The 18,080-nt window shown below is 42.8% G+C and overlaps 1 protein-coding gene across 13 annotated transcripts in view; it reads left to right on the top strand.

Moving 5' to 3' along the window:
- Window positions 1–18,080, top strand: part of DGCR2 (DiGeorge syndrome critical region gene 2) — a 111,451-nt gene that overhangs the window by 75,352 nt on the left and 18,019 nt on the right. For all 13 annotated transcript variants that reach the window (XR_011646543.1, XM_004480962.3, XM_004480960.3 and 10 more), the window contains one exon: window positions 10,783–10,986. Coding sequence is in view for 12 of the 13 variants with exons in the window: in XM_004480962.3 (XP_004481019.1) it covers window positions 10,783–10,986 (204 nt within the window). In the remaining variant the exon portion in view is untranslated. The remainder of the gene's footprint in view (window positions 1–10,782; window positions 10,987–18,080) is intronic.

Here is an 18,080-nt window from a genome sequence, read left to right as displayed (position 1 = left end):
TCTCTGGTGATACCATGTGGTTAGGTTGGGGGCTGGTTTGCCAGAGTGTTCTCTTTCTTCCCTCACCCCCCCAGAGGGTTTTCTTGATGTCTACTAACCCTCAGCTATAGGTCTTTCCTTGGGTTTCCCCTCATTCTATCTCTTGCAGTGAACCTAGTCATTGTCCACGGTGACTTTTTCTCAGCGTTTGTTAGCCTGCTGGCAGCAGAAGGGGTGGGGAATGTTCTGTCTCGTTCTGATTTAAGCATCTACCTTAGACAGGCACAGTGTCCTGTATTCCCAGGGTATGGCCTTCACAAGTGCTTCTGCTCTTTGCCTGGCCATCGTTCAGATCCAGCACAGTGGGTTTTCACCAGTGCCCAAAGGCTCACGCCTGTTCTGTTTGAAGGCTATTGGCATGAAGAAGCGAGAGGTGGGTTGACTAGAAGCATGACATCCAGGGTAATTGGTTTGGAGAACATTTTTGGCTTTCCAGGTTGTTTCTGAATTTGAAGTAGGGCCCAAAATTAGGGTAGTTGGCAGCCCTTGGCTAAGTCCTGATTTGCTGGGCTGATGGCCACAGAGGTTCTGGTTTAGCATCCTGAGCTGCTTGCTGCAGAGGTTGTGGACTAGAGTTCTCTTGGGCCTTGCCATTATTGTTTGTATATTCAGTCTCTTAGATGTGTCCTCCTCAGTACATCACATCACAAGGCACAGGGTGCCACTTGGCCCCAACAGTGCTGATGTTAGCTTTGATGACTGGGTAAAGATGGTGTCTGCCAGGTGCCTCCACTGTAAAGGGCTACTTTCACTTTTTCAGTTAATAAGAAATTTGGGGGGAGATACTTTGAGACCATGTGAAAAATCATCAGGCTACAAACCACTGATTTTAGCATTCATTGGAGATTTTCTAACTTCCTCCCTCCTTCTGCATTTCATAGTTAGCACATTTGGAAGGAAGAACTTTCCCCTCTCCCCCAGTAATTGATTTCTTTATTTATATTTGAATGGACTCATTGGATTTTTATTTTATTAGGTGAGTAGTTTATAATTCATTACTACCATTATGTAATTTGATGCTGAATTTGCCCTATTCCTGTTGTACTTTTTATTCTTAATTGCAATTTTTATTTAGATCATTGTCAATTGACGTGCATTTGTAAAAAACAAAACAGAGAGATGCTATGTACATTTTGCCCAGTTTCCCCCAAAACTATACTATAAAGTTACAGCCAGGATATTGACATTGACATAATCCTAATGTCACAGGCAAGAGATTGACATTGACACAATCTACCACTCTTACTCAGATTTCCCCAGTTTCAAGTATACTCATTTATGTATATATGTGTATTAAGTGCTATACAACTTTATCACCCATGTAGGTTCCTGTGTCCTCCACTAAAGTCAAGATTCTGAAAAGTTCCATACTGCAAGGTTTTATAACCACACCTACCTACTTTCTATCCTCTTCCCTATTCCTTAACGCTTTGTAACCACTAATATGTCCTCAGTGTCTAAAACTTTGTCATTCCAAAGATGTTATATAAATGGAACCACACAGGATATAATGTTTTGTGATTGACTTTTTTCTCTCAGCCTAATTATCTGGCCATTTGTCCGAGATGTGTAGATCAGTAGTTCGTTCCTTTCTATTACTGAGTAGCATTTCATGGTTTTATTTTCCACTTTGTTTAACCATTCACCTGTTGAAGAACATCTGGACTGATTCCAGATGTGGACATTTGTGTACAGATTGTTTTGTGAAAATAAGTTTTCATTTTTTTTTTGGTATAAATGCCCAGGATTGCAGTTGTTGGGTTCTATGATAGTTGTTTGTTTAGGTTTTTATGAAACTGGCAAACTTCCAGAGTGGTGCCATTTTATATCCCCCGAGCAGCTTATGAGTGATAGAGTTTCTCCACATCCTTCCCAACATTTGGTGTTGTCACTATTTTTTGTTTTATTGGTAGATGTGTAGTGCTAATCCTTTTGGCTTTAGTTTTGAATTTCCTGGAGGCTAATGATGTTGAACACCTTTTCATTTGCTTATTTACTACTGCGTATAGTCCTGTAGGTGAATTGTCTATGTCTTTTGTCCGTTTTCTAATTGAATTATTGAATTATTTTTATTTTTACTATTGAGCTTTTGAGAGTTTGTCATATACTCTCTATATTAGCCCTTTGTCAAATATGTGATTTGCCTATTTTTTCCCCTCTAGCTTGTCTTTTCATTCTCTGCACATGGCTTTCACAGTACAGTTTTTACTTTAGATGAAGTCCAGTTTATCAGTTTTTCCTTTTATGGATCATTATTTTGGTGTCAAGTCTAAGCATGCCTTGCTTATCCTTAGATCCTGAAGATTTTCTCCTACGTTAAGTTTCTAAAGTTTATAATGTACAGTTTTACACTTTACACTTAAGTCAGTGGTACTCTTTTGAGTTAATTTTTATATAAGGTTTGTGGTTTTAGTCAATATTATTATTTTTTCCTTATTCCCCTCCTACCCCCCGCGTTGTCTGCTCTCTGTGTCCATTCACTGTGTGTTCTTCTATGTCTGTTGTATTCTCATTAGGTGGCTCCGGGAACCCATCCTGGGACCTTCAGGAGTGGGAGACTATTCTCTTGCTCCATCTCAGCTCCCTATTTTTGCTGTGTCTCATATTGTCTCTTCTCTGTGTCTCTCTTTCATTGTGTCATCTTGCTGCATCAGCTCTCTGTGTGGGCTGTACCACTCCTGGGCAGTCTGCCCTTCTGTACGGAGCTGCACTCCTTATGTGGGGGCCACTCCTTGCACTGAGGGCACCCCTGTGTGGGGCAACACTCCTTGCATGCAGCAGCACTCCACATGGACTGCTCACCACACAGGCCAGGAGGCCCTGGGTATTGAGCCCTGGGCCTCCTGTATGGAAGGTGGGCGCTCTATCCGTTGAGCCATACCCACTTCCCCAACCTTCTTTTTTTGTATATGAATTCCAGTTGCTCCAATTGTGTTTCCTTATTGCATTGTTTTTGCACCTTTGTCAAAAATCACTCCAGCATATTTGTGTGGGTCTCTTTCTGGGGTCTCTATTCTGTTCCATCAATCTCTATGTCTAACTCTCTTCCAGCACCAGCTATATAATAATCCTTGAACACAGGAAGGGTGATTTCTTTCACTTTATTCTTTGTCAAGATCGTTTAGCTATTTTAGGCCTGTGCCTTTCTATAAAACTGTAGAATCAGCTTGTCTATGTCTATTAAAAAATACTTGCTGAATTTTGATAGGAATTGTATTTAACCTCTACATCATTTTGGGGAGAATTTACGTCTTTACTAAGTTGAACTTTCCAGTACATGAACATGGTATGTCTCTTCATTTATTCTTCATTTATTTAGTTCTTTGTTTAGTTTTTTGGTTTTTTTTTTAATCACAATTTTGTAATTTTCAGCATTTAGACCTTGCACACATTTAGGTATATACCTAAGTATTTTAATTTCTTTGGAACAATTATAAATGATATGTCTTTTTGTTTCCACATATTTGCTAGGATATAAAAATGCTGCTGGTTTTGTATCTTGATCATTTATCTTGAGACCTTGCTGAACTCCTTTCTAGTTCTAGGAGGATTTTTTTCAGGTTTCTTGGGATTTTCTACATCAACAATCATGTCATCTGCCTTTCCAATCTATATGTCATTTATTTATTTTCCTTGCCTTACTGCAATGACTTTACCTTGCCTTACTGCAATGATTAGAACTCCTAGCACTATTTGAATAGGAATTGTGAGAATGGAATTCTGTGCCTTATTTCTGATCTTAGAGGGGAAAGTATTCAACCTTTTATTTTTGCCCTCTTTCTATCTGCATTGGACTTATTTTGCTTTTCATTTAATAATTTCTTAAGGTAGTGATTTAAGTTGTTGATTTGAGACCTTTCCTCGTTTTCAGTATAAACATTTCATGGTATACATCCCTCTTGGCATTGCTTTAGCTACATCTCCCATATTTTGCTATGTTGTATATTCATTTTCATTTAGTTCTGTGTATTTTTAAATTTCCCTTGACTTCCTCTTTGGATCATTTAGAAGTATGTTTTTTAGTTTCTACATGTTTAGGGATTTTCCTGGGTTTTTTGTTTTTTTTTTTTTTAAGATTTATTTCTCTCTCTCTCCCCCTTCCCCTGTTGTCTTCTCTCTGTGTCTATTCACTGTGTGTTCTTCTGCTTTCACTGGCATTGTCAGGTGGCTCTGGGAAACTGCATCTTTTTTTGGTTGCATCATCTTGCTGCGTCAGCTCTCCATGTGTGTGACGTTACTCTTGGGTGGGCTGTGCTTTTTTGACATGGGGCAGCTCTCCTTGCGGAGTGCACTCCTTGCACGTGGGGCTCCCCTATGTGGGGACGCCTCTGCATGACTTGGCACTCCTTGCTGTGGGCCAGCTCACCACACAGGTCAGGAGGCCATGGGTATCGAACCCTGGACCCTCCATGTGGTAGGCGGATGCTCTATCAGTTGAGCCATGTCCACTTTCTTTCCTGTTTTCTTTCTCTTATTGTTTTCTAGTATGATTCCATTATGGTCAGAGAATTCACTCTGTATGATTTCTGTTCTTTAAAATTTGTGGAGGTAGGTTTTATGCCCCAGGATGTAGTCTGTCTTGGTGAATGCTCCATGGGCAACTGAAAGAAATGTGTATTCTCTGTTTTGGGATGGAGTGATATATATTAGATTCTGTTGGTTGATTGTGTTGTTCAGATGTTCTGTATTCTTGCTGACTTCCTATCTAGTTCTGTCAGTTGCTGAGAGGAGAAGGTTGAAGTCCCCAGAAAATAATTTGGAGTTGTCTGTTTTTCCTTTTAGTTCTCTTCATTTTTCTTTCACAAGCTTTTCTTTTGATACATTCCAGTCATTCTTTAAGTACTTCCTTTCTGAACCAACAAGATGTGTTCCAGGTTCAGCTTGTACTCTCTAGAATGAGTCACTAATTGCCAGCTGATTGTGTTCTTGTTTTCAACATTTCCTGGGGCATAAATTCCTCCACAGACTGCTCCAATCAAAGGCTAGCTCCCTTGAAGGAATAGTTCCAGAGGTCAGTATTTGATATTTCTTGTGATCCCAGGGAGACTCCTCCCTGGTCTCTGATTGTCTCCGGCAAACTAAACTAAACTAGTTTAGCCTGCATCTTCCTTGAATTAACAAGTCTCCCTTCCAATTGCCTTTACCACAACCGTAACTGTTTTTGTTAGTACTCTCAGGTTCGAATTCCTCCCTGCTCTCTTGTAAATAAAGTCAGTTCCTTTGGAAAGAGAATAGGAGGTTTTTGTTGTTTCTTTTTTTTAATGGCATACTTCTATCCCCAAGCAAAATGTCTGTGCCAGTTCTCTGGAGCAGGAGGTGGGGACAGTAGTAGGCTGCTAAGTGACATGCCTGCTTTTGTAGTTGAGCTCTTGGTTGGGGATGGGGGCCGTAGCCTGAGGTCTTCTCAGCTTGGCTCTCCCCATGGGGAACCCCTCTACTTTAGGAGCTGGGCAGGGGCATTCAGGATCCCAGTATTTCCAGTATTCCCAGTATTTCCAGTAATGCCGAAGGTTAAGTGTCCATCCCCTGTGTGGGGCTGGGTAGAATAAGGCAGCCCTGTGTTCATGGCTGTACCACTCTGGGATGGCATTTCTATGTCCCTGAATGGCAAGGTAGGGGGAGGGATGGTCTTGGCTCAAGTACCAGAGGTTCTTGTTTTTCTTAATTTAAGTTTTGTAGATAGTCTTGATTAGATGTTTCTTCCTTTGCTGGATTCCTTTAGGACCATTTCCAGAGGCTTTCAATGGTTGTTTTCTTAAGTAATTGTCACCAAATCCACCTGTTCATTGGGGAGCTCCTTATTCTATCATGCCAGAGGTGATTTCCCTCAGCCATTCTCTCTTCACTTGTCACTTCTCCCCTATTTTCTTTTTCTTTCAGCCCACCTACTAATTGCAGGTTAGATCTTCTCATTCTACTCTTCCAGTCATTTTTTAAAAATTATTTATATTTAATGGTAGGTAGTAAGATGCTGTTTTAATTTGCCAAAAGACTACCTAAACAAGGTACCAGAAACGGTTTGGCTTTTATAACAGGGATTTATTTGGGGTAAAAGCTTACAATTACAAGACCATAGAAAGCCCAAATCAGGGCACCATAAGAGGTGCTCTTTCACAAAGTCAGCTGCTGTTGATTCTCTTGTCCTGGCATGTGGCAAAGCAAGATAGCTAGCAGTCTCTGCTGAGGGCTCAGCCTTCCTCTCCAGGCTCACTGGTTTCTCTTAAGCAGCTCTGTGGGCCCAGCCCCTTGGGGCTTCATGCTTAAACAATCCTGGAGTCCTTTCTCATATGGTAGGATTAAATGTGGCAGCTTCCTTCACCTGTGTCTGTGTTTCTGTGCGTCTCTATTTATTTATTTATTCATTCATTCATTCACTCCTGCCACCTTGTTTGCACTCACTTTCTGCTCTCTGTCCATTTGCTGTGTGCTCATCTTCACTTTAGTCGGCACCAGGAAATGAACCTGGGGCCTCTGGTGTGGGAGATAGGCGCGTAGTTGTTTGAGCCACCTCCTCTCCCTGCTTTGTTGCCTCTCTCATTGTGTTTCCTCTTTGTGTCTCCTTGTTGTGTCAGCTTGCCACACCAGCCCATCATACCAGCTCACTGTCTTGCTCATCTTCTCCAGGAGGCACCAAGATCCAAACCTGGGACCTCCCACTTGATAGGCAGGAGCTCAATCACTTGAGCCATATCCACTTCCTTCTTTGTCTTCTTTTATATCAGACCCAGCATGGGGGCTGAGACTCAACCTCTGTCCATTCAAAAGCCTTAAATCGATCTTTAGCAAGTAATCTAATCAAGGCCCCTCAACTGAATTTAATGCAATCAAAGCTACCACACTCAGGAATAGATTACAAACATAATCTTTCTCCTTTTGGGATTCATGAACTCAAACTGCCAGAGATATATAACATAAAAAATCATTCTAACCATTTTCAGTGGGCAATTCTTTGACATTAGTACATTGACAGTACTGTAGAACTTTTACCACTGTATACTTCCAGACTGTTTTCATCATCACAAACTAAACCTCATACTCATTTAGTAATAACTTCCCATTTCTCCCTCCAGCTAAACCTTAAGAACCACTATTCTACTGTTTATCTCTATGAATTTGTTTATTCTATGTATTTCTTATAACAGACTTCATACAATTATTTGTCCTTTTGTGTCTGGCTCTATCACTCACCATGATGTCTTCAGGATTCATCCATGTTGCAGCATTTGTCATGTGTGTTTCTCTAAATGACTAATGAAGTTAAACATGTTTTCATGTACTTACTGGCCATTTGTATATCTTCTTTGGAGAAATGTTTATTGAAGTCCTTGGCCCTTTTTTTTTTTTTAAGATTTATTTTTATTATTTCTCTCCTCTTCCCCCCACCCGCCCCAGTTGTCTGTTCTCTGTGTCCATTCACTGTGTGTTCTTCTGTGTCTGTTCTATCCTTAGAAGCGGCCCCGGGAATCTGAGTCTTTTTGTTGCATCATTTTGCTGCATCAGCTCTCCGTGTGTGCGGCACCATTCTAGGGCAGGCTGCACTTTTTTCACGCTGGGCAGCTCTCCTTACAGGGCACACTCCTCGTGTGAGGCTCCCCTACGCAGGGGATACCCCTGCATGGCACGGCATACCCCTGCGTGGCACGGCACTCCTTGCGTGCATGAGCACGGTGCGTGGGCCAGCTCACCACACGGGTCAAGGAGGCCCTGGGTTTGAACCGTGGACCTCCCAGGTGGTAGGTGGACCATTGAGCCAAGTCTACTTCCCTTGACCCTTTTTTTTTTTAATTTTTTAATTCATTTTTTAAAAATATTACATTAAAAAAATATGAGGTCTCATTCAACCCCACTGCCCCCACCCCACCACTCCCCCCACAGCAACACTCTTTCCCATCATCATGACATATCCATTGTATTTGGTAAGTATATCACTGGGCATCGCTGCACCTCATGGTCAGTGGTCCACATCATAGCCCGTACTCTCCCACGTTCCATCCAGTGGGCCCTGGGAGGATCTACAATGTCCGGTAATTGTCCCTGAAGCACCACCCAGGACAACTCCACAAGTCCCAAAAACGCCTCCACATCTCATCTCTTCCTCCCATTCCCTGCGCCCAGCAGTGACCATGGCCACTTTTCCCACACCAATGCCACATTTTCTCTGTGGACCTTCGATTGGTTGTGTCCATTGCACATCTAAGTCAAGAGGAGGCTTAGATTCCACATGGATACTGGATGCAATCCTCCTGCTTTCAGTTGTAGGCACTCTAGGCTCCATGGTGTGGTGGTTGACATTCTTCAACTCCATGTTAGCTGAGTGGGGTAAGTCCAGTAAATCAGAGTGTAGGAGTTGAAGTCTGTTGAGGCTCAGGGCCTGGCTATCATATTGTCAGTCCAGAGATTCAAATCCCCTAGATATATCTTAAACCCCAACACCAACTGCAATTCCAGTAAAGTAGCATGAAAGTCTTGTGAAAAGAGATCCCATCTGTGTCCAGCTCCATCACGCAGAAACACCAGCTCCAATGAAGGGCCAACTGACATGGCAGTGAACCGCATCTGCCATGACCATAGAACCTGTGGGTCTCTTTAGCCCTCAAAAGAACCAATACCTGGGGTTGTATCTACTTTATCTGTCTCTGAGACTCTGCTCAGGTGTGCATAAGGGCAATCCTTCTGACATCCTCCAGACTCTTTTTTAGAGACTCGTAGCCATATAAACTCATTTCTCCTTTCCATTTCCCCCTTACATTAGGTCAAACAGCATTTTAAACTCCTGTTGTTATATGTAGACAGGGATATTCTGCTGGTCCACGTTGAACCTTTAATTCAAGGTCATTTTCTAGTTGCATCATCAGCTGGCACTTGGTAGTGATCCCACGTTGACCCATTTTTAATTGGGGGTTTTTTGGGGTTTTTTTGTTTTGGTCTTTTTGTTGTTGAGTTGTAGAGTTCTTATATATTCTGAAAATTAAACCCTTACCAGATATAATTTCCAAATATTTTTTCCCACTTTGTAGGTTGTGTTTTCATTTTGTTGAGAATGTCCTTTGCACAAAAAGTTTTAATTATGATGAAATCTAATTTACCTGTTTTTCTTTTGTTGTTCATGCTCTTACTGTAAAATCAAAAAATCCATTTCCTAATATAAGGTCCTGAAGATGTCTCCATATGTTTTCTTCTAGCAGTCTTATAGTTTAACTTCTTTAGTCCATGTTAGGTTAGTTTTTATATATGGTGTGAGATAGGTCTCCTCTTTCATCCTTTTGCATATGAAAATCTAGTTTTCTCAGCACCATTTGTTGATGAGACTGTTCTTTACCTTTTGAGTGGACTTGGCAACCTTGTCAAAAATGAACTGGCCATAGATGTGAGGGTTTATTTCTGCACTCTAAATTCTATTCTATTGGTCTGTTTGGCTGTCTTGTGCCAGTACCACACAGTGTTGATAACTGTAGCTTTGTAATACATTTAAAATCAGGAAGTGTGAGTTCTCCAACTTCATTCTTTTTCAAGATGATTTTGGCTGCTCAGAGCTCCTTTAACTTCAGTATGAATTTGAGGATTGGCTTTTCCATTTCTACAAAGCAATTTGTTGTAATTTTGATTGGGATTGCGTTGAATCTGTCCATCTTTCTGGGTGGTATTGACCTCTGAACAATGTTTTTTAATCCGTGCATGCAGGATGTCTTTCCATTGGGCCAAGTCCGCTTCTCAGATCGTAGGGGTTTTATCCTGCTGCTGCTGTGGTATCTGCTGATGCCTATTCATAGTGGATCATATTCTTATGTATTTCATGATTTTGGGTTATAAACTCATCTTAATTGGGGTTTGTCCATGAGAATTCTTTGTAGCTTGAGTTCTGGGTGTTTGAACTGCGGGTGCCCTAGAGATCTCTTCAGCAGGAAATAGTTTCATGTGAGTTGCTTATTCCTGACCACATGGGTTACAGAAATTTGACCCTATTGCTTAAGTGAGCCACAGACCCATGATAAGAAACTTTCTGATAAATTGTATCCTAGCCATCCCACTTCTTCCCCATTGAGCAGCTGGGGCTTTTGCCATTCAGTGATTGTGTGTTGCTTTCAGGCATGTTTTCCTTTGAGCATGTGTCCCACTTCGTGCCTCAGCCCTTAGCCCTAGCATCCACCATGACTTCCTGCTGGCTTAAGTCTCTGGCTTTCAGTCCTCTTCTCATCTCTTCCAGGGCCATTCCCCTTACTGTAGTCAGAGCTCAGCTCTGTATTCAGTTTCCTTCATACCTAGGGTGTTTGGGTCTAGTGAACCAACTTACCCATTAGATCCAGCAATTTCTCTTGCAATTAAAGTGATTAAAATATGCAACTCCTGAATCTTAGCATCAAGGAAAATCTTATAAGTTCACTTAGGCAACTTAGAAACAAACACTTCATCTACTTTCCCCCAGACCCTGGCATTCCTCTCTGTCCTGGCTTTTCTGCTTCCTGGGGTCATTTTGCCCTGACCAGGTATGCTTTGTCACAGAGAGTTTGTGGCAACCACTCTGACAGTCAGTCCCTCCCTGAGGATGTGAGGGTAGATTCTCAGAATCCCAGCACTGGCAGGGCTCTGGGACATATCTTGCCATCTCCTCACCTTTTAGGTTTGACCCCAGGCCCAGGCGGTTGGGGTAAGGAAAGGCTCCTTGACTGGCTCTTCTTCTGAGACTGCTGCTTGAAACCTCCTGTTAATGTACTGTGTGTATGTGTGTGTGTGTGCCTATTGCAGGTCAAACATGCGTTGACATCAAGGACAACGTGGTGGATGAAGGGTTCTACTTCACCCCCAAAGGGGACGACCCGTGCCTGAGCTGTACCTGCCACGGTGGGGAGCCAGAGATGTGTGTGGCCGCTCTCTGTGAGAGGCCCCAGGGCTGCCAGCAGTACCGCAAGGACCCCAAGGAATGCTGCAAGTTCATGTGTCTGGACCCAGGTGAGACCAAGAGTGGGTCTCATTCAGACCCCCATTGGGGCCGGCATCCGGACATCCCTTTGTTTCCTCAGTAGCTCAGACTCAGATGCACTCTTGGCACGTGTTATAGCAGATAATGGCATTGTGTGCTGCAGGAGCCATCTGAGGGCTGTGTTTTCATTTCAACTCAAGTGGAAAGTGTCGTTCATAAAATTTAAGAACTCGAGTGTGGCTGTGTAGTCACAAACCAGCTTTAACTGATGGCTTCAAACCTGTCTTCTTGCCTTTTTTTTTTTTTTTTTTTTTTTTTTGAGGTACTGGGGTTGGGGATTGAACTCAAGACCCTATATACGGGCAGGCAACCAGTGCTCAACCACTGAGCCACATCAGCTCCCCTGAGTTGATTTTTTTAAATTATTAATTAATTTTTAAAAAAATTTCTCTCCCCTTCCCCGCCCCCACACCCACCCACCACCACCCCCCCAGTTGTCTGCTGTGTGTTCTTCTGTGTCCACTTATATTCTCGTCAGCAACACCCAGAATCTGTGTCTTGTTTTGTTGCATCATCTTGCTGCGTCAGCTCTCCATGTGTGTGGCGCCATTCTTGGGCAGGCTGTACTTTTTTCGCGCTGGGTGGCTCTTCTTACGAGGCGCATTCCTTTTGCCTGGGACTCCCCTACGCAGGGGACACCCCTGCGTGGTATGGCACTCCTTGCACACATCAGCGCTGCACATGGGCCAGCTCCACACGGGTCAAGGAGGCCCTAGGTTTGAACCTTGGACCTCCTATGTGGTAGGCAGACGCCCTATCCCTTGGGCCAAATCCACTTCCCTCCTGAGTTGGTTTTTTCATTAGTTTGCTTCATTTTTGTTTTTAGAGGCACCGGGGACCAAACGCAGGACCTCCCGTGTGGGAAGCAGGCGTTCAGTCGCTTGAGCCACATCTGTTCCCTCTCCTTGCCTTTGAAGGTTCAGAGCTGGAATTCCAGCTATGCCCACACCTGAGCACTTCCTGCTAATGAGTATGGTGTGTGTTGAGGGTTATGACAGTTTCCATTGCTCACTGCCATCAATTTTGCTATGGGAATCTTTTTTTTATTATTATTATTGACTTTGTAATAATATTACATTAAAAAATATATATATGTGAGGTCCCATTCAACCCCATCCCCCCACCCCCCCTCTCCCCCCCCAACAACACTCGTTCCCATCATCATGACACATCCATTGGATTTGGTAAGTACATCTTTGGGCACCTCTGCACCTCATAGACAATGGTCCACATCATGGCCCATACTCTCCTCCATTCCATCCAGTGGGCCCTGTGAGGATTTACAATGTCCGGTGATTACCTCTGAGGCACCATCCAGGGCAGCTCCATGTCCCAAAGGCGCCTCCACCTTTCATCTCTTCCTGCCTTTCCCCATACCCATCGTCCACCATGTCCACTTTTCCCAATCCAATGCCACCTCTTCTATGTGGACATTGGATTGGTTGTGTCCATTGCACCTCTATGTCAAGAGGAGGCTCAGATTCCACATGGATGCTGGATGCAATCCTCCCATTTTCAGTTGTAATCACTCTAGGCTCAATGGTGTGGTGATTGTCCTTCTTCATCTCCATCTTAGCTGAGTGTGGTAAGTCCAATAAATCAGATTGTAGGTGCTGGAGTCTGTTGAGGCTCAGGACCTGGCTATCACATTGTCAGTCCAGAGATTCAAATCCCCTAAATATATCTTAAACCCCAACATTAACTGCACCTCCAGCACATTAGCATGAAAGTCTTATGAAGGGAGATCCCATCTGAGTCCAGATTCATCACACTTAAACACCATTTCCAAAGAGGGGCCATCTGCCCTGGTAGTTAACCGCTATGGGAATCTTTAAGAAAAAATGTAAATATCGTCATTTTCAAGATACAAATCCTCCTTTATAGGTAGACATTAAAAAAGAATCTGGTCTCTGGATGACCCTTTTCCTCCCACTTCCAAAACAGCAGCACATGAGGCCCTGTTCTTTAGGGATCGTTGGCAAGCATCATACTCTGTATCAGGTGCCTGATTATTCTCCACTCCAGTGCCATTGATAGCGCTCTGTGAATTCAGAAAATCACTCAAGAGACATATAAATCTAAAGTTTATTACCTGACTTCATATCTTTCTTAGGTGCCACAGTGTGAGCACAACTTTGGGTAGGAAGGGTTTTGTGGTGGCCTCTGGGCTCATGGGCCTTATAGCAGTGCATTCTGAGAGGGGTATGGGGTCCATCTCTGTATCCCAAAGTGCCTTGCTCCCCATGCCTGTGGGTGGCAGGGTGAGGGCCAGAAGCACAAGCAGCCCAGAGTGGAGAGTCTTTGCCGTCCCTCCATGCCTGGAGAGCTTTGAGAGGTGATGGTGCTGTCCTTCAGAGACTGTGAGGCTGGGCAGAAGAAGGTGCTCAGACCACATGCTATAGAAAGCATGCCACTGCCTGTGAGGGATACGAAGTCCCTGAGTTCAGTGGAGCCCCCCAGAGACCCTGGAGCTAAAGGCGGGTGAGAGTGGCTTCACAGGCCATTCCATCTCACAGGGTAGATAGTATCCTGCTTGAAAAGGGCTATGGGAAGCCCTCCTGGGGGCAGCCACATCATTCTGAACTCTTGTGACTCTACCTTCTATATAAAATCTGTCCCCCTCAAACCGCATCATCTGGATTCCTGGTTCCATTTCTCAGGCGTCTGTAGGTTCTGCCTTACCACTCTGCCATGGCTCTGTAATAATTCCCAGAGGGGTAAAAGAATGGCTGGCTGACACATGTGGCTTTGGGATCTCTGGCAAAGAAGGGGAACTTAGCCAGGCCTTCCCTGTGGCCTTGCTTCTGCGGACTCCTGATTCCCGTGGGCCAGCTCTGCCACCTGGAAGGTGCTTTCTTCTGCAGAGTGCCCTTACTGTGCCAAGGACAGACACTGCCACTGAAACTGGAGACACTGGAAGTAGGGTCTCAGATGTTGGCCTTCAAAGGATCCCCTCAGTGAGACACAGGGGTCTGTCTGCTCTTGTGACTGTTGAGCATTGTCCTGGAGGTAAAAGCCAGTGCAGGAAGCAGCAGTCCAGACTGGAAGGGAAGAAATGAAACCATCTGTCAGTGCAAGTGACATGAATGTCTACATAGAAAATCCCGGAAAATCTTCAGAAAAACTCGAGCTAATAAGTGTGTTTAGCAAGGTCTTCAGATACAGTTAATACACAAAAGTCTGTTGTTGCTAACCGGCTCAGCAATAGGTTTGTTTGGGGCGAAGGCAATGCAAAACTTAAAGAAATAAAGGACCAAGAGAAAGACATAAGAGAGGAAATAAAGATGGGACCAGGGGGCTCACAGCTTCTGGAACTGAGAGCCTCGACCCTAGTTTCAACATCGTATTTATTTAGGAACTAACAAGCAGCTGTTTGTTATTTACAATAATAAGGAATGGGTGCAACATTTACAATAATGAGGAACAGGTTATACAAAGTTCAAACGCCTCATCGCGCAAACTTTTTCATGCCGACCAGATGGCGTTCCATTTAATCAAGACCTGGTGTTCCTAATCCCACACTTTTTGTCTGCGTTATGGAAACGTTTCAACTTCAAACCATGTTCTTACTATTTTACCATCACAGTCTATTGCATTTACAGTACACTACCTCTGAAGAACTGGAAATTGAAATTTTATAGCACCAAAAAACATGAAATACTTATATGTATTTTACAGAGTTACTGTATGATCTGTATACTGCAAACCATAAACAATGATGAAAGAAATCAGAGACGTAAAAGGAAAGCTATGCTGTGTTCATAGATCTTCCCAGAGTATCTAAAGATTCTTCATAATTCCAGCTAAAATTCCAGTACACTTTTTTTTTTAGACATCAGAGAGCTGATTCTAAAATGGAAAGGCAGAGAGATTAGAAGAGCCAGAGCAGCTTTTAAAAAGAACAGAGTTGGAGAATTCACATTGCCTGATTTAAGACTTACTGAACAAATGGATTAAGCATTCAAGATGGTGCTGGAGTAGCTCAGTCAGAGGCTTGCAGATAGGGGAGAAGGTCTAGAAGTCATCTGAGAGAGCTGCTTTGGAGATCTACAGACAAGGAGAGTGCTACATGCATCATCTAGGAGTGTGGGGATTAGTTCCACCACCTCAGCAAGGGCATGGTTAAATGATTGGTTAAAGCACATCTGTTCTTGCTTCAGAGCAAAAATAGCTCTGTCCTTGCTTATCTCTGCACAAGCTTGCTCTCTTCACTTGAAGTTTGAAAACGACGACTTCTTACATTTCTGCCGCTAGATAGGATGTGAGTTGAGAGACAAGGTTTCTTGTTTCAAGACAAATTTTAACTTTAGCCACAGCCCTTGGCCGAATACAAAAATACATGATATATAAGCAAAAGAAATAAACCTGATGGAGCTTTCCCGGCATATGAGTTTTTGTGTGTGAGTCTTTCATTCCCGCAGTAATTGACGCCCAATGTGGGGCATCTGATTTCCCTCATAGCTGAGGGGAATTTTTTGGGACAGCCCCAGGGAACAGCCCAGTGTAACTACAGTCCAGACGTTTGTCCCTGCCAGTGATCACAGCTGCCCTTGGGTTCAGTCCTAAGAACGTGTCTGCATAGTGAGATTGGTCCAAACCATGCATTCTACACAGACAGGACATCAGCTGCCATGAGAGAGGTAAGCCAACTGCAGACACTAATATAACATGGGAAATACATTATCAAAGCGACAGGTGTCTCCGCACTTTACAACAACTATTGAAGGGAGCTAATTGTAAAGTGAAAGAACAAATTATTACATTGCTTCAAACAGTACAGACTTTTTGTCCATACTTCCCCCATGAGGAAACCTTAGATTTTGAATTATGGGAACTCTAGACCTAGAATTATGAGTCAAATTGTAAATTTTATGTTTCTGTTAGTGTGTTATAATTGTTTTTGTATTTGTTTGTTCAATGTCAGTGTATATTTTAATACCTCTGGATGGTAATACAAATTAATAAATAAAAATTCCTAAAAGAGCTATTCAAATGGCCTAAAAATAAATAAGCACTTACAATAATATATAAGTATAAATGCTAATAAGATCTTTACAATGATAAAAACTTTAAGTCTTGATTAATGAAATTACTATAAGTTTCTTCATAAAAAATAGTTCTTGCCTAAATTTAAATGAATAGTTTATTTTTCTTCACAGGATAAACTGAAGGATGTAAAACTTAGATGAATATTTAAAAAGGTAAAAAGTTTGTGGGAATGCTAACCGAAATTTATTGTTTGTTAAAAAATAAAATGGCTAGTTTTCATGAAATCAAAATGGAAATATGCAGGACAAAACGTGAATGCATATGGCAAGTTGTAAAAAGTATTATGGTAGCATTCAGTGAAAAAATGTGTTCTGTGAAGGTAAAATTTGTCTTAAGAAGGTCATTGTTGGGAAACGGACTTGGCCCAGTGGTTAGGGCGTCCATCTACCACATGCAAGGTCCGCGGTTCAAACCCCGGGCCTCCTTGACCCGTGTGGAGCTGGCCCATGCGCAGTGCTGATGCGCACAGGGAGTGCCGTGCCACGCAGGGGTGTCCCCCGCGTAGGGAAGCCCCACGCGCAAGGAGTGCGCCCCGTAAGGAGAGCCGCCCAGCACGAAAGAAAGTGCAGCCTGCCCAGGAATGGCGCCGCCCACATTTCCCGTGCCGCTGACAACAGAAGCGGACAAAGAAACAAGACGCAGCAAATAGACACAGAGAGCAGACAACGGGGGGGGTGGGGGGATTAAATTATTTAATTAATTAATTTTAAAAAAGGTCATTGTTAAACAGAAACTGAGTTGATAATAATAACAAAAAGTAACTTCATAACAGGAAAACTTATTGGTAGCCAGCCTCTCCCTGCCAACTTGTTTCTAAAAACTGTTTGTAGTATTGCATACTACTAGATATTTGAAATTAAGAAAAGTTATATTTGCATATAACCAAATTGAATCATTATTTTGACAAGTTTGTTTAGTGTTGATGGCAATTGCATGTTGTTGTTGTAAGATGTTTGCTTGGAGAAAGTTTCCAAAATCATTTTGATAACTTATGTATGTAGGGTATATAGAATATGTGGGTTTGTTTGTTTTTTTAAGAATCTTTTTTTTCTCCTGCCACCCCCCTTCCCCATTGTCTGCTCTCTGTGTCCGTTTGCTTTGTGTTCTTTTGTGTCCGCTTGCATTCTTGTGAGGTGGCACTGGGAATCTGTGTCTCTTTTTGTTGCATCATCTTGCTGTGTCAGCTCTCCCTGTGCGCAGCACCATTACTGGGCGGTCTGTGCTATTTTCATGCAGGGCGGCTCTCCTTGCGGGGCGCACTCCTTGCTCGTGTGGCTCCACTACACAGGGGACACCCCTGCATGGCATGGCACTCCTTGCATGCGTCAACACTGCACACATGGGCCAGCTCACCACATGGGCCAGGAGGCCCTGGGTACCGAACCCTGGACCTCCTATATGGTAGGCAGACCCTCTATCACTTGAGCCACATCTGCTTCCCTAGAATGTGTTTTTATCATTAAGGAAATAGAAAATAATTTTGTCCTAAGATAAAATGACTAGTTATTAAGAAAGAGTAAAATTTAGGACAAACCTGAATGAATACAGAAAGTGCAGAAGGTGTGCGGAAAAAGAATTTTTGTGAATAAAGTTGAATAAGATTGATGGGTCTAAGTTTTAAAAGCTTTAGTATCAAATAGTATACTAATGCAAAGTTAAATTTTGTTCTTTCTCAAAGTTTCTTAAGTCATTAATCTGCTTTAGTAAAAGTTTATACAAGGTTTTTTTCTCATGACTATTTGGAATACAAAGAAAGTCTTATCAAAATTTAGCTGCTTCTTTAATCTTATCATTTAAGAAGAAGCAAGTCTTAACACTTTTATTTTATTTTATTTTTTGTAAGATTTATTTATTTCTCTCCCCTTCCCCCCCCCAATAGTCTGTTCTCTGTGTCTATTTGCTGCGTCTTCTTTGTCCGCCTCTGTTGTCAGTGGCACGGGAATCTGTTTCTTTTTGTTGCGTCATCTTGTGTCAGCTCTCCGTGTGTGCAGCGCCATTCCTGGGCAGGCTGCAC

The sequence above is a fragment of the Dasypus novemcinctus genome, chromosome 19 (assembly GCF_030445035.2).
Source record: "Dasypus novemcinctus isolate mDasNov1 chromosome 19, mDasNov1.1.hap2, whole genome shotgun sequence".
NCBI lineage: Eukaryota > Metazoa > Chordata > Mammalia > Cingulata > Dasypodidae > Dasypus > Dasypus novemcinctus.
The sequence above is the reverse complement of the archived record's forward strand: the minus strand, read 5'-3'. Positions and strand labels throughout refer to the sequence as shown.